The 13,740-nt window shown below is 45.3% G+C and overlaps 1 protein-coding gene and 1 long non-coding RNA gene across 2 annotated transcripts in view; one reads left to right on the top strand and one right to left on the bottom strand.

The window, feature by feature from the left end:
- Nucleotides 1–2,125: 2,125 nt before the first annotated feature.
- si:ch211-194b1.1 (protein Wiz) overlaps nucleotides 2,126–13,740 on the top strand; it is an 18,469-nt gene continuing 6,854 nt past the window's right edge. The window contains 13 exon segments of the mRNA XM_035655568.1: nucleotides 2,126–2,259; nucleotides 2,341–2,542; nucleotides 2,825–2,900; nucleotides 3,539–3,687; nucleotides 3,791–5,443; nucleotides 6,741–7,181; nucleotides 8,015–8,419; nucleotides 10,358–10,498; nucleotides 10,923–11,486; nucleotides 11,578–12,033; nucleotides 12,157–12,660; nucleotides 13,681–13,737; nucleotide 13,740. The exon segment at nucleotide 13,740 is cut by the window's right edge and continues 515 nt beyond it. Of these exon segments, the coding sequence (XP_035511461.1) occupies nucleotides 2,158–2,259; nucleotides 2,341–2,542; nucleotides 2,825–2,900; nucleotides 3,539–3,687; nucleotides 3,791–5,443; nucleotides 6,741–7,181; nucleotides 8,015–8,419; nucleotides 10,358–10,498; nucleotides 10,923–11,486; nucleotides 11,578–12,033; nucleotides 12,157–12,660; nucleotides 13,681–13,737; nucleotide 13,740 (4,751 nt within the window). The 5' untranslated portion in view covers nucleotides 2,126–2,157.
- LOC118323581 overlaps nucleotides 2,512–13,740 on the bottom strand; it is a 16,765-nt gene continuing 5,536 nt past the window's right edge. The window contains exon 3 of the long non-coding RNA XR_004796498.1: nucleotides 2,512–2,955. This is a non-coding gene — a long non-coding RNA (uncharacterized LOC118323581). The remainder of the gene's footprint in view (nucleotides 2,956–13,740) is intronic.

Genomic DNA, 13,740 nt, shown 5'->3' with positions numbered 1-13,740 from the left:
AACTGTTACTCACCAAATCAAAACTCTTCACACACATTTTACACTAAAATGTAAGAGGAAGAACGTTAGTTCTGGTAGTTTTTTAGTCATTAATTCAATGTTGTAGAACTATGGTAAATAAAGTTTGTACGGTCACAATGTTATTTCACTGAACTTATTGCTTTCCTTGCATGATGAATAATAATAATAATCAAAAATAGTTATATAATATATAATATACATATAAAGTTCTAATATATAGTTATAATGTACAGTAATATACTAAAATGGGCCCTTCACTATAACAAGTAGTTTTGTTTTTGATATTTTAAATACACTTAATGATGCTGATAATACTTTTACTGGAGTGACATTTTCATGTGGTAATATTACTTTTACTACATAAAAAGTCTGAATATTTGTTATGTAAGTACATTTCCAAGTACTTTTCTATTACTTTATACTTCTACTCCACAGCAGTTCAGAGGCAAATATTAGACTTTATCTGATAACTTTAGTAAGTAGTTACATTGCAGATTCAGATTAGTAATACAAAATATGACCTACAAATAAATGATGGTCTATTATTATTGTTTTTAAGACATTGTTTTGAGGTAATTAGAATGACTTATATATATATATATATATATAGCCTTTTCAATAATATGGAACTTATTCTGCAAAATGAGTACCGCCAATCCTTTTGTACTTTTACTCAAGTAAACCTTTTGTATTTCTATTCCTAGTAAAGGATTTATTTTAGTGCTTTTTCTACCACTGGTGAACGTGCCCTTTATGGTACAAACACACAGTCCCATCTACCGCCATTGGAGGGCGCCAGAGGACCAGGTAATAACCAGTATTGAGGCGTTTATTGATTTCCAACATTTAGGAAATTATGTGACACAAACTAATTGACTAACTAAATACAGCTGTGGTTATCTCATAGCGAGGCATAATCTGTGATGTGTTAAATAAAACTATAGTTTACTATAGTGGAGAATATGTGTGACAACCAGATGCTCCTGAAACTAAATTGGCACAACTGATAATTACTAATACTTAACCAGTTAATAAAATAATGTCTGCCATAAACAAACGATATCACTGTGCCACGTTCACCCAGCTCACTCTTGTATTTTCTTGGCACGGCAAAGTGTCGTAATGAAGAAAACGCTTCCCAACACAAACCCTCTCACATATCTTGCGTAAAAACGCGAATAAAAGCGAGCCCACTCGTGAAAGTTGAACTTATTCAACTTGACTCTGGTGTTTCACTCGAAACTCTTCTCGTCACCCTCCCCGTCGACGTTACGTACGCTGCCGTGGCGTGCCTGCAAGCCAAATAACATGGAGTCCTCAGTCTGGCATCTTCCAGGGATCCCTGCACAAACCCAGGGCAGCGATTAAAAGAGCAAGTTTGTCCATGGGAGCCGTCGGAGCCGCTGGCGAGCATCGTCTCGGGGCGTAAAAGCTTCAGCTCCGTCCCGAAACTATGACGAACGGTGCTTGAACAGCCAGCCTTTCACTGCGATCCGCAAACCAGGCCGATTTCAGTGAGTATTTGCACTATAAAAAAAAAAGAAAAAAAAAAGAAAAGAAGCTGCAGCTCATGGGCGTTTGGGCTTTTAAAGGGCATTGTGCGCCGATGTTTTGTTGTTACAGTCAGCTGACAGCGACTGGATCGATAGCGGCCACGTCCTCTGAAGCAACAGAGGCCAAACCCGTGGGACACCTTGAGGTACCCGGGCATTTTGCTGCTTTTTAGAGGGGCAGCATAGGAGGACATGGGCCTGAATATAAAGGCCACTTATTTATGTAACCATTTGGGCGCCCTATTTCATTCTTTAAGGCCAGACATATTGTGAAAATAGGTCAGACAGTCCGAAAACTGCAGCTGGCAAAAAAAAAAAAATAAAAAAAAAATACTGAGGACAGCCAAAACACGACAGATTCTGCAGATTTGACACTTTCATATTGTCTGATAAGCCTTCTGATTCTTCCTCACAAAAACATGTTGTATGCAGGTTACTACAGTGAGCAGTAGTGGGTGAAACTTCTAACCCCCGAGAAACTTTTCATTTGTCCGTGTGTGTTCATGTTTCCAGAAGAAGAAGAGACTGCACAATGTAGGCAGGCTGGTCATCAGTGGGACGCCATACTGTTCTCTGGGGGACCATGGAGCCAGAAGGGCGACCCCTCACCCCAGGGACCAGCTATGGGCCCCCACCCTTCAACTCAGCACAAAACCCTGCCACCTTCCTCAACTGCACCTTACAGGTAAAGACATCATCAGCCGTAGCATGCATCGCTCTCTTTCCCCTTATCTGACCATCTGTACATTTCTATCGTCGCCTCCAGTCCTCATGTTCTCCAGATGTGAGGGACGGCCTGATGTCTGGCAAATGCTCGTGGGGCCACGCTGGAGATGAGGGCCCCAAGCAGAGCGAGGGCACTCAGCCCAGTGTAGACCCAGGGAGGAGTGCACAGAGGAGATTCAGGTCCTCAGCCTTTCCTTCCTCCCTAAGCTGGGACTCTGACTCTGAGAAAGAAACACTAGATGGTAACACATGGCTTAATATCTATCAGAAACCTGTTGCACACTTCTCAGCAGTAGCACAGTAGTGATACACAGCAAAGCTAGAAGTAGCTCTGAATTTAGATATGTTATATATATATATATAATTGTTGTCCTCTTATTGTTCTAAATGTCTGCATGTAGTCTCTCATCTTTCTCTCTCTATGTAACCGGAGTATGCACTGTATTTATGACTGTGGATTGTAACTGTTAAGCTGTGAAGTGATGTTCCTGTGGTTGTGTGTTTTGTGTGCTGTTATGTGTCAGAGGAGGAGCTACAGCACTTTTCTAACCCTCATGGTCTGGCTGCTCACAGCCCAGGATCTCCTTCTTCTGGACTCAGGTGAGGAGGAGGTACAGGACGAAGAGTATAGCGAGTTGTTTAATGGTGAAATCATCTGTAAAAAATACAGACAGAGACATCAAAAGCATCAAAGGCAGATCTTTAGTTTTAGTAAATATAATCAGGGCCGAAGCTAGGATTTCTGAGGTCATGAGTTGTAGTGCACCCTCCCACCAACAAGCAAATTATTAGATTTTTTTTACAATATATAATTGATTTATTTAACTAAAGTTTAATTTGAATGTACCAGCTGTTCAAAGCATTTTTTACAGAGTTACATGAGAAGATTGACCCCACTCTCGGTCTACACAGTAAATATGAAGCCACAACCAGCAGTGGGTTAGCTTAGCTTAGCATAAACTGGAAACGGCATCAGATGTCATATTGACATATACAAAGTCTACAAATACTACAATCAGCATGTAAAAAAATACTCATCACGTGTATGTTTTTAATCGCACTCCCTCAAAATCCCCCTAAAACCCACAAAACTTCCAGAAAAAGTAGCGAGGACATGACCTCAGTGTCCTCACTGGTAACTGATCTGTAACTGTGTCTTGTTTCAGGCAGAGATGCTGCTTTCAAATGTCACAAATGACAAATGTCATGTAATGTATTTCCTTTCCGATGCTGTCCAGACTTGATAGTGAAGATTACCAAGACCCTGAAAAAGTGCAGCACTTGCATGGCGAGACTGACTCGCCTGCCCCCGCGGATGAACACAGCGACAACAATGAGAGCACAAAGACCGAAGAGCCAAACACATCTCAGCTTGGCCCAACAGAATGTAAGTACCATAAGGAAGAAACAATATGTGTCCGCACACTTGATATCTTTCTTTTTATCTTAAGACGCCGTTCATTCATAATTCCTCTGTTTTCTCTTCGCAGTGGCAGACAACAAAGTCTGGAATGTATCTGAGGGAGCTGAGCTGTTTCTGGCCAAAGTAAAACCAAAGGAAGGTTGCCAAATGGAGGAGGAGGCGGACAATAGTGAGGGAGAGAAAAGGCCCAAGGGAAAAGAAACTAAGGAGCCTGAGAGAGATGTGTACAGCTTCCCTGGAGACTCAGACCCAGAGAGTCCCCCTCCTGCCCCCTGGGCTCACTGCACATTCATTCAGCGGTGCAGAAAGAAGAGGGTGCTGCTCAGGCCCTTCTCCGGACTTGGCACCTTGAAGCGCACATTGCCTGAGACTGGCAAGCGAGCAAGAGTGAGTCCTCAAAAATCAAAACCTGCTGAGCCTGCACAGCTGAATCGAGGCGCAGGGGTTTATGATTTCGAGGAAGTCAACTTTGGAGAGGGACCAGTGGAAGAACCGATAAAGTTCAGAGACAGAGGAGGGAAACGAGACAAAGAAAGTGAGGTGGTGCCAGGTAAAGAAATCTTCACCTGTGTGGAATGTAGCATTTACTTCAAAAAACAGGTCCATCTGCAGGAGCACATAGTCGAGCACTGTGAGAGTGGTGCAGGGGGTGGGAGGCGTTTAGGAAAGGGCGGCCGTTTTCGGTGTATCGAGTGTGGATGGAACCTGCCAAATCGGCTCGCACTGGCAGACCACCACAGAAGGCACCAGGAGTCCCGTTTGAAGATCTTGGAGGAGATTGAGAAACTAAATGAAAATGGGAAGGCAAGGGAGATTCAGACACTCGACAGTAAGGTTGCGAAGCATATAAGCCCAGACCCAGCTATTATGCAAGACGCAAGCACAGCCTCTATTCCAGGCAAAGAGTCAGACACAGAAATAGTCTCATCTCCACCTCTTTCCCCAGCCCCAGTTTCAACACCAGACGCAGACCCAGCACTTCTCGACTCAGATGCGACTCCTCCGAATTCAGCTCGCACTTCAGCTCAGGCCCGAGCTGTTTCCACCTACCGCCGCCGCTTTGTCTGCACCAATTGTAACTTCAGCACAAGAACCTCCCAGGCGCTGGCTAATCACACCAAGACCCACAACAGGAAAAAACCTGCTCTCCAGGCTGACTCTCCATCCCCTGGTTCCCCATCATGTGTGGCATCCTCTTCCCTGGCCTGTGGTCATTGTGCCTTCGTGACCTCAAGTCAGACTGTAATGAGGGAGCACCAGAAACTCGTTCACCCAGGACAGGTTGCCATCAGTGGGGTGCAGGCTGATTCCACTGGCCAGCATTCAAGATCTAATGTGGGTGCTCGAATTTCAAAACCCACCCTAGATTCTGACCACCTCTCTGGGTCTGGAACTGGATCCCTGTCTGATGCAACTCAAGGCAAAAGCCAGCAAGAAGTCACTGCCTCTGAGGACAGCACAATAGCAGACAGCGCTGCAGCTCAGCCCACAAGCCAGGTGGTTCTGAAGTGTGTTGGGAACAGGAGATTCAGCAGAAGAGGGAAGACATGGCCTGATCTGGCAAAGTTTCACTCCAGACTGGATGATGACAAACTGTCCGGGAGCGAAGAAGAGGAGCAGGACGGAGATCAGAGCACAGAGCTTGACACTGAGTGTTCCCAGCAAGAAGCCAACTCATCTGTTGGAGTGAAACCGCAAACCAGAGCACGATCAAACACAGGTGAGACTCAGCGTTGTCACATATCATCGATTGCACATACATGCTCACAAACCAGATGTGAGAACTCTGTTTTTAAAATTTGGATATATTTCCCTAGAACCACAGATTTTATCTTACTTGCTCATAGCTTTGTGTTGCAACTGCACAGAAAACCTGATCATACAGGAAAGATTAAAGCTGCACTAATCAATATTTTCAGTATAAACAATGGATCAAATAACTATGTGTAATGTGAAATGTGTCGCTTGTAGTGCCAAAACCAAACAGATTTATCACCCGACTCTGCAGTTCACCTCATCTTAAAGCTAATTATTTCGATTTTTCTGGCCCGCTTTACTGCTTTGGTTCACCCTTACCGCTCACATATTGTCGTTTCTAGGCTTCTGCAGGCAGCTGTTTTCAGTGGAAAAGCTATAAAAATCCACAGTGCCCAGTACCCAACAGCTGACAGTAAAAGGTAGTGACTAGCTGGTGAACATAATGGAACATTTAGCAGCTAAAGAACCAGATATTTCTCTCAGGAGTTGGTGGAAACTAAAATAGTGCTAAAAGTAGAGTGAATATTGGACAGCACACGACTACAAAGGAATACTAATAACTGCAGGATGTGTAAATAAGCAGCTGCTTGCTAACACTACCAACCATTAACAACTTTATTATGCCAGTATGCACTCCTTCAGAAATATTCCTTTTATGTATGCAAACTCTTACAGAAAGCTGGTTATGGGTGTGCATAGATCATTTCTGTAGCAGAAGTTTAGCTGTGTTAGCATTTTGGATCACTCTACCTGAAAGAGTAATCAGATTAAAGGTCTAGTGGTGTTAACACTTTCGTTTAGGAAGGATTATTGGGCGAAATGGAATATAATATTCAATCAGGAAATGTTTTTTATTGTGTACAATCACCTGAATATAGGAATCGTGTTTTCATTAACATAGAATGAGCAGTTTTTCTCTACAGACGCCACGGGTCGCCTTCTAAGAACATGAACTTCCATGTTTCCACAGTAGCCCAGAAGGTACATTTCACAGCCACCGTAGTTTCTCGTTCGCTCTTTGAAGGGGAGGGTGAATCGTGGCCCGTAGTTGCCACTAAATCTTACCTTTTAATGCAAGAACTGGGGAATAATCAGATTACTCAAATTAAAATTATTGAGTGTAGAGGTTAAACATAAATACTTGATGGCATTAGAGATGGACTTTAAGAGCTGCTCATATAGTAATTCAAGTGTGCATACTGTTGCAATTTAAGTAGGATTTGTCTGTTTATTCCACATTGATTTTTTTGTCTTTATAGATGACTGTTCAGCGCAGCAGAGTTCTACATTATCGCTCTCTCCGAAGAAGAGTGTGAAGGACGAAGACAAGCTGGAAGTGGAGAAAGATGGAAAGGTTTTCTTTTTGAGGAGGAGCAACAGGGTTTCCGCTGCTCCTGCAGAAATTGACAGTGATGATGATGACGACGACATTGACGAGGAACGCGTGCGACGTTTCCTGTCAGAGGGCCTCTTGGATGAAGACGACGACGAGATTGATGAGGACACGGAGGCGCTCAAGAGTGTGGAGAGGAAATGCCCCTACTGCCCCGATCGATTTCATAATGGCATTGGGCTTGCCAATCACGTGAGAGGCCACCTGAACCGAGTGGGCGTCAGCTACAATGTGCGTCACTTCATATCCCCCGAGGAAGTCAATGCGATTGAGAAGAAGTTCTCCTATCAGAAGAAGAAAAAAAAAGGTCAGCAGCTTGTTGAATGTATTTGTTAAGCTGTGTGGATGAGCAGAATTGCCTTTTGAGTTGTCTTTCTTTTTAATACATTATGCTTGGCACAATGACCCTGACGTGAGCTGTAAGTATATTAGCCAAGTGTAGAGTATTTGTTTCTTTATTTTTTTCAAAATCAAAAAGGCACATCATATTCAAGAGAATAAACAGAACAACTGAGTGACAACAATAACAAATAAAAATGGAAATTACAAGACAAACATAAATAATAATGGAAAAAAACTAAAACAATTGTTCAATCAGGAATTAAGTTACATATATAATCATAATCACTTAAATGCCTGATTCAGCAGAACACATACTACAAACTTGGGTGTTTTCTTTGTTGTGGAGCTCCTCTCGCTCTAAATTTAATTTAATTTTCCCATCTGGTAGCACTTTATGTGAACTGCTTTCAGAAGTGGTTGCTATAATGTAAAGCAGTGGTTCCCAACATGGGGAAGCAAGGGTCACAACATAAATCTGAATGGTTGCAAGAAAAAGGTACAGTGTTAAGCATATTCACCATCTTAGCATTCTAGCACTCTATGATTTTCTATTTAGCACTAAACACAAAGTACAGGTGATGACATTGCCATTCACCACTAGCATGAGTTAAAGTGACCCTTTAGTTGAACTTGTCACAAGTTCAGCTTGTGAACCAAAGCTATAAACACACTGATTTGATTCAAGGGGTCACAAGTCAAAGAGGCACACAGCTGTCAGTCAGTCCACAGCTGTCCAGTATCACTGCACATTCAACCACATGTCTAAACTCCCGCTTGTATCGCCTGTCCTCTCCACAGTTGCCAATTTTGACCCGGACACATTCAGCGTGATGCACTGTGAGTTCTGTAGCGCTGGCTTCGACACCCGGGCCGGCCTGTCCAGCCATGCCCGGGCCCACCTCCGCGACTTCGGCATCACCAACTGGGACGTCACCATCTCGCCGATCCACATCCTGAGGGAGTTGTTCTCCAGCAGGCCCGACCTTGTAATCCCCACAGCTCCCCCTCGGAGCCCCGGCTCTTCACAGGAGGAGGGTGAGGAGGAAGAGGAGAAGGAAATAGAGGAAGAAGGGGAGGGAGTCATTGAGGTAAAGCTAGAGGGGGAAACGAGTGAAAGGACGCTGAGTGCTGCCGCTTCTGATGCACAGCCTCCAGCATCTCCCCAGCACTGCAAGGAGGAGGACGGTGTAGAAGAGTGTGACGGTAAGTTTTCATTATTGATCCATCCTTAAATGGACCGAATGCACCTTTCTTATTGGTCTGTGTGGTTATTCTGTTGGTTGCCAGTGGGTTTGATAGTTACTACCTGTCAGTGTTTGCACTTTGAACTTGGCACAGGGTCTATAGACCTCAGTAATGATACCCGGAGGGATGAAGAAGACTATTACAAATGCATAAAGCAGAGGGAAATGTGAGTTCAGATGCTGCCACGGTTGTTGTAAGTGCGTCTTGTCTGTTTGCTTTTTACTGCTCTTTTTGTGCACTGTGTGAAGTGTTTGAATCAGGATGGTGGCTGTCGAGAAAAACAGCCTCAGTAGAGAGAGTGTGAGTGTGAGTGCGAGGGAGAGGAAGAGAGAGAGAGAGAGAGAGAGAGAGAGAGAGAGAGAGAGAGTCCCCGATGCCCGTGGTTGATGTGGCACTCGGTGCATTTATCCCAACCTCCGCCTCCACTCGATTGGTCACGCCTTAGCTTAGCGGTGCATATGGGGGCAAAATGGCTGCTTCCACCTCCCCGTAGACCCAAACAATAGCGGAAAAACTGTCTGGCCTCAGCTGCCGGGAGTCCGATGCACTGCGGTAGCGGACCGGTGAGTACCGCGCGCTGTAATTCCTGAGCTCCGCGTGCCCTCGGATCACGCACGGCGGCGTTGCACTGCGCGTCTCGCGCCGCATCTTCTGTCACATTGTGGCCAGAAAACAGCCATTAAAAACTCTTTATCATGTGAGAGCACGTAAAGAAAATCAATGTCGCGCACAGCCGTGCAGGTAGCCCATGACATGCATGTCAGAAGCTCATGAAGCGGGTCATTGGTATTGTTTCGGGTGTTTCCGTTTTTGCACGCGCGGATAAACGGTGGAGATTTTTCCGCTGTTGTGGTATTGTTGTTACAGTTTGTGTTTTCCCAATGCCTGCGAGGGTTTTATTGTGCACGTCTGGGATGACGTCCAGTATTTTCAATGCTGCAGGATCTCTAAAATTACCTACAGTTGCCCAATCCTCGCCATTTTACTTTGCTTTGATTTTTGATAGAGGACACGCTGTGCTTTCAAGTGCATGCATTTGTGCACGTTTTCATCCCAAACTAACAGTGAAATTGCTCAGGAAAACGTGGTAACTTTGTGGACTGAACGCGGTCGTAGTCAGTAATCTTATTACAACTTATCCGGATCAACGAAGTATAATCGAAGTATCACTTTTACTTGGAAGTGTCTGCTTGCTCAGTGTTACTCACTGCCTGAATGGATGCAAAGTCAAGTTAGCGGTTTGCTACTTTGTTCCGTTTTTATAAATCCTCGGCTGATTGTGGAGTATTATCTTCATTATAATAGATGGTGTTATAACGCTGCGCTCCGAGGTGTCACATCGCCGCTCTTTTACAGTCAAGAGATGAACTGACAAGCGCAGAGCCGCCCACCAGACAAAAAGCATTGTCTGTCTCCACGTCTCTTTTGATTTAGCGATTTGTCGCAGAAAATGGCACTTTTGTCCCAGGAATGCCTGACTGCGGGGAACCAAGACTGCCATGTTTGTTTCATACAGTAGTGCAATTATTACTTTTTTGACAGGGATTCATTACGTGAATTATTTCCACGTACATTTCCCTACAGAAGACGTTGTAATGCGCTGTTATTACAAGGACTGACAAATTATAGGCAATGAGCTCACAAGACTGAGTTGATTTTTCTGCCTCTCAGGCTGCGTCTTTTATTTATTCTCAAGGCACTCAAAAATACATTTATATGCTTTAAAAGGCTGACTTGATTTTTTTTTTAGAAGCATAGAAATGCAACTCTGTTGCAAGATTGATTTTTGTCAGACACCAGCATTTATTTTAAGGTGATTTATTGCCACAGTCTCTTAATTGGCCTAATTAACATGGCATTTCTACACTTATATGGATATTGTCTGTAATGTTTTAGGTGAGAAGGAGGAAGCGGCTGAGGATGAGGAGGAGCTGCAGCTTCCAGCTCAGGACGGTCTGAACTCGAGCCCCGGGAAAACAGGGCTGTGCAGCGTGGACACAGACTGCCTCCCTCCTGGAGAGGATGCAGACTCCAAGGGTGAGAGAGAAATATGGGGAATGCTGACCCCAGAGTGTTGACAGGGGATTGGATTTGCTACAGTAAAGCCTTATCATAGCTGTCAGTGGGGAAATTGTAAAACTGACCTCGGGTCAGCGTCGAGGCGTGGTGACACTACATCAGAGAGGGGCTGTCCCTCGGGAGATCCTGGGAGGTGGACACATGTATTTAGGAGCTAATGAGAATACCTCCAACTCTTGACTAGTGTTGCTGCGGACTGGGTGAAGATGTAGACAGGGAGGGTAAGTGAGCAGACATGTCCCCTGGGGATATCTGTTGGCTCCGCTGTTGCTTTGCAAAACTTGTGTTAGTGCTGTGGTTAAAATAATGAAAGAATACATGGACAGAATGTCAGTGGTAACAATTACTTTGAAATAATCAGGTGTTCTCGCCTCTTTCGCAGTCCACAACTTGAAGTGTGAGGTGTGTGGAGCTCAGTTCGAGACCCGGCGAGGGCTGTCCAGCCACGCCCGCTCCCACCTGCGGCAGCTAGGCATCAGAGTTTCAGAGAGCAGCGGAGCACCCATCGACCTCCTCTACCAAATTGCCAAGGAGCGCAACAGAGACACCCAAATAAGCTCACCTCTTCTGGAGCCCCTTTCAGCCAAGAACTCCTCTCCGTCTGCTCCTCAGAAAGATGAGGATTTAGAAGACATGGACTTAGACGAGAAGCCCATCCCTCTCTCCATCCTGGCCAAAGCAGTGAAAGCAGCGCCACCCTCTTCCTCCTCCACGCCTACACCTTCTCCTGGTGCCTCTCCAGCTCCGCCTCATTCTGGCTCCCCTTCCTCAGTAGTGAGGAAAGCCCCCATTTCCTCTCTGCTGCCCGTGTCTTCCCCCCTGCGCTCTCCGGAGCACAAGGGTGGGGGAATGAAAAGCTTGACCTCTAACCTCTCTGCCCCCACCACCATCACATCAACCAAACCTCTGTGGGCGCCACAGGAGAATGACGCTCCTCTCAACCTCAGTAAGTGTTTCTGCCCTCACTGATAACTTTTTAAAAAGTAACTTTGTTGTTTTTATGAGCTTTAGTTCCGTTATTTCTTCTCCATGTGCAGCACTGGAGGTGGACCCCAACAAGGATATCGTTTGTCAGCTGTGCGGCGCCTGGTTTGAGACTCGGAAAGGCCTATCCAGCCATGCACGAGCCCACCTGCGGCACTTTGGGGTGGAGTACTCTGAATCCAAGGGCTCTCCCATCGACCTCCTGAACCAGCTCATTGATACCGACGACTTCAAGCACAAAGCCAGTGCACTGCAGCTCGACAGCCACACAGAACCACGGGGCCTCACGACCGCGCTCTCCTCCCCAAAGCAGTCCTCTTTGCTGAGCCTCTCCTCCTCTTCCTCTTCCTCCCTCCTCTATAAGGTGACCACAGCTGGGGGTGGGTCGACATCCAAAGCTACCTCTTCCTCTGCCTCATCTTTACTTGGCCCACCCACCAAGCGTCTCAAGTCTTCTTCCATGCGGGTCTTCCGCTTGAGTAGTGGGGAGCTCATGGCCCTTCCACACAGTGAGTGTTTGTTTCACAGGGTTGTGTAACAGGAGAATTTCTTCACATAAAGTGGGCATTATTTTTTAATAATTAGAGATGTTTCAATGAGGTATAATTCAGTTCACCTCTCTAATCTCCTAGGTGAACCTCCAAAGGAAATAGGCTGTGAGTTCTGCGGGGAATATTTTGAGAACCGTAAAGGCCTCTCCAGCCACGCCCGCTCCCACCTGCGCCAGATGGGCATTACTGAGTGGTCTGTCAACGGCTCGCCAATCGATACCCTGAGGGATATCATCACAAGACGGGGCCTGCCATGCGCTCTTCCTCTAAAACCTCTCAAAACTCCGCCTCCGTCCTCTCCGGGTCCCCCTCGATCACCTCTGTCAACCTCCTCCTCTCCTTCAGCGACCCTCCTCAGTCGTCTACCTTTCGCCTTTGCCCGCCCCTCCAGCCCTCCTCAGTCCGCAGTGTCTAAATCAAGCTCGGCTCCACCAACTTCTTCTTCTAGTGGGCTGATCCTCAAGCTGAAGCCTGAGCCGGTGCAGCTGGAGGTCACCACCCCTGGAGCCGTGGGGAGATCTGCCGGCTTCTCTGGTGAAACTGTCAACTGGAGCAGCTCCGACAGTGTGTTCCCCCTCAACTTGGGTAACTTGAAAAGTTTTGTCTCGAGCAATTTAAAAGCATAGACATTTTAGGAAATACACTTGGTGTCAGATGAGATCATTGATAGCACTCTCATTTCTAAATATGAACAGCAGCAGCAGCCAGCTAACTAGCTAATGAACTAGCATGGCTCTGTCGGACAAAATCTACCTACCAGCACCGTTAAAGCTCATTATGTTGGTATGTTTTCATTTGTGCGTAATCACCTGAAAATAAGAATCATGTTTTTGTTACCTTAGAATGATCCATTTTTATCTACAGAGGGAGCGGGGCCTCTTCTACAGAGTCTGCCATGTTTATAGAGTAGCCCGGACCAAACCAAAAAACTTTGGTCCCTATTAGGACTTTCACAATTTTTTAACAGTTTTATGGCCAATCGTAGTTTCTCCTACCTCTTGAATGCGTGAGCTGTAATTCCAATAGTTGCAATGTGCAACTTCATGCTAGATGCCATAAATCTTGACCACAGCTCACTGGTCCTTTAACATGTTAGTTCTCAATTTGACAATTTGCCATTTTCCGTGGAGGTATAGGCCAAAACATTTCTTGGCCAGGACCAATTGACAGGTAACCAGCAGGTAAAACAGCTTTCACATTATGGGTTCATGTAAACATAGACATAATGCTTATTAGTGATCTTAGAAGTGCTGGTAGATTGGATTTTGGTTGCCTTTGGACAGAGCCAGGCTAGTTGTTTTTTTACTGTTTCTAGGCTGTATGCTAAGCTAGGTTAGCTGACTTCTGTAGCTTTATTTTTACCATAGAGACATGAGAGTTTCCCCAATCACCTCACCAACTCTCAGCTTGCAAAACATACTTGAAAATTCAATAGCAAATGCAGCATTCCTTTGCAAGTCATAGTAAAAAGAACTGTTTAGTGTATCCAAAGCGTGGTATAATAGAGTGCATATTTGCATTAAACCAGTAATTCTTGTAGTGTTTGTCCACTCATACTCATATATTGATCTAAGCATCGACTTTCTCCCTCTGGTCTTTCCATAGCAATGGCCCATGAAGTGGAGCCTACTAGGGATATTCGCTGTGAGTTCTGCGGGGAATATT

Source organism: Morone saxatilis, unplaced genomic scaffold, assembly GCF_004916995.1.
Source record: "Morone saxatilis isolate NCDOM2014 unplaced genomic scaffold, NCSU_SB_2.0 Contig14, whole genome shotgun sequence".
Taxonomy (NCBI): Eukaryota; Metazoa; Chordata; class Actinopteri; family Moronidae; genus Morone; species Morone saxatilis.
The sequence above is the reverse complement of the archived record's forward strand: the minus strand, read 5'-3'. Positions and strand labels throughout refer to the sequence as shown.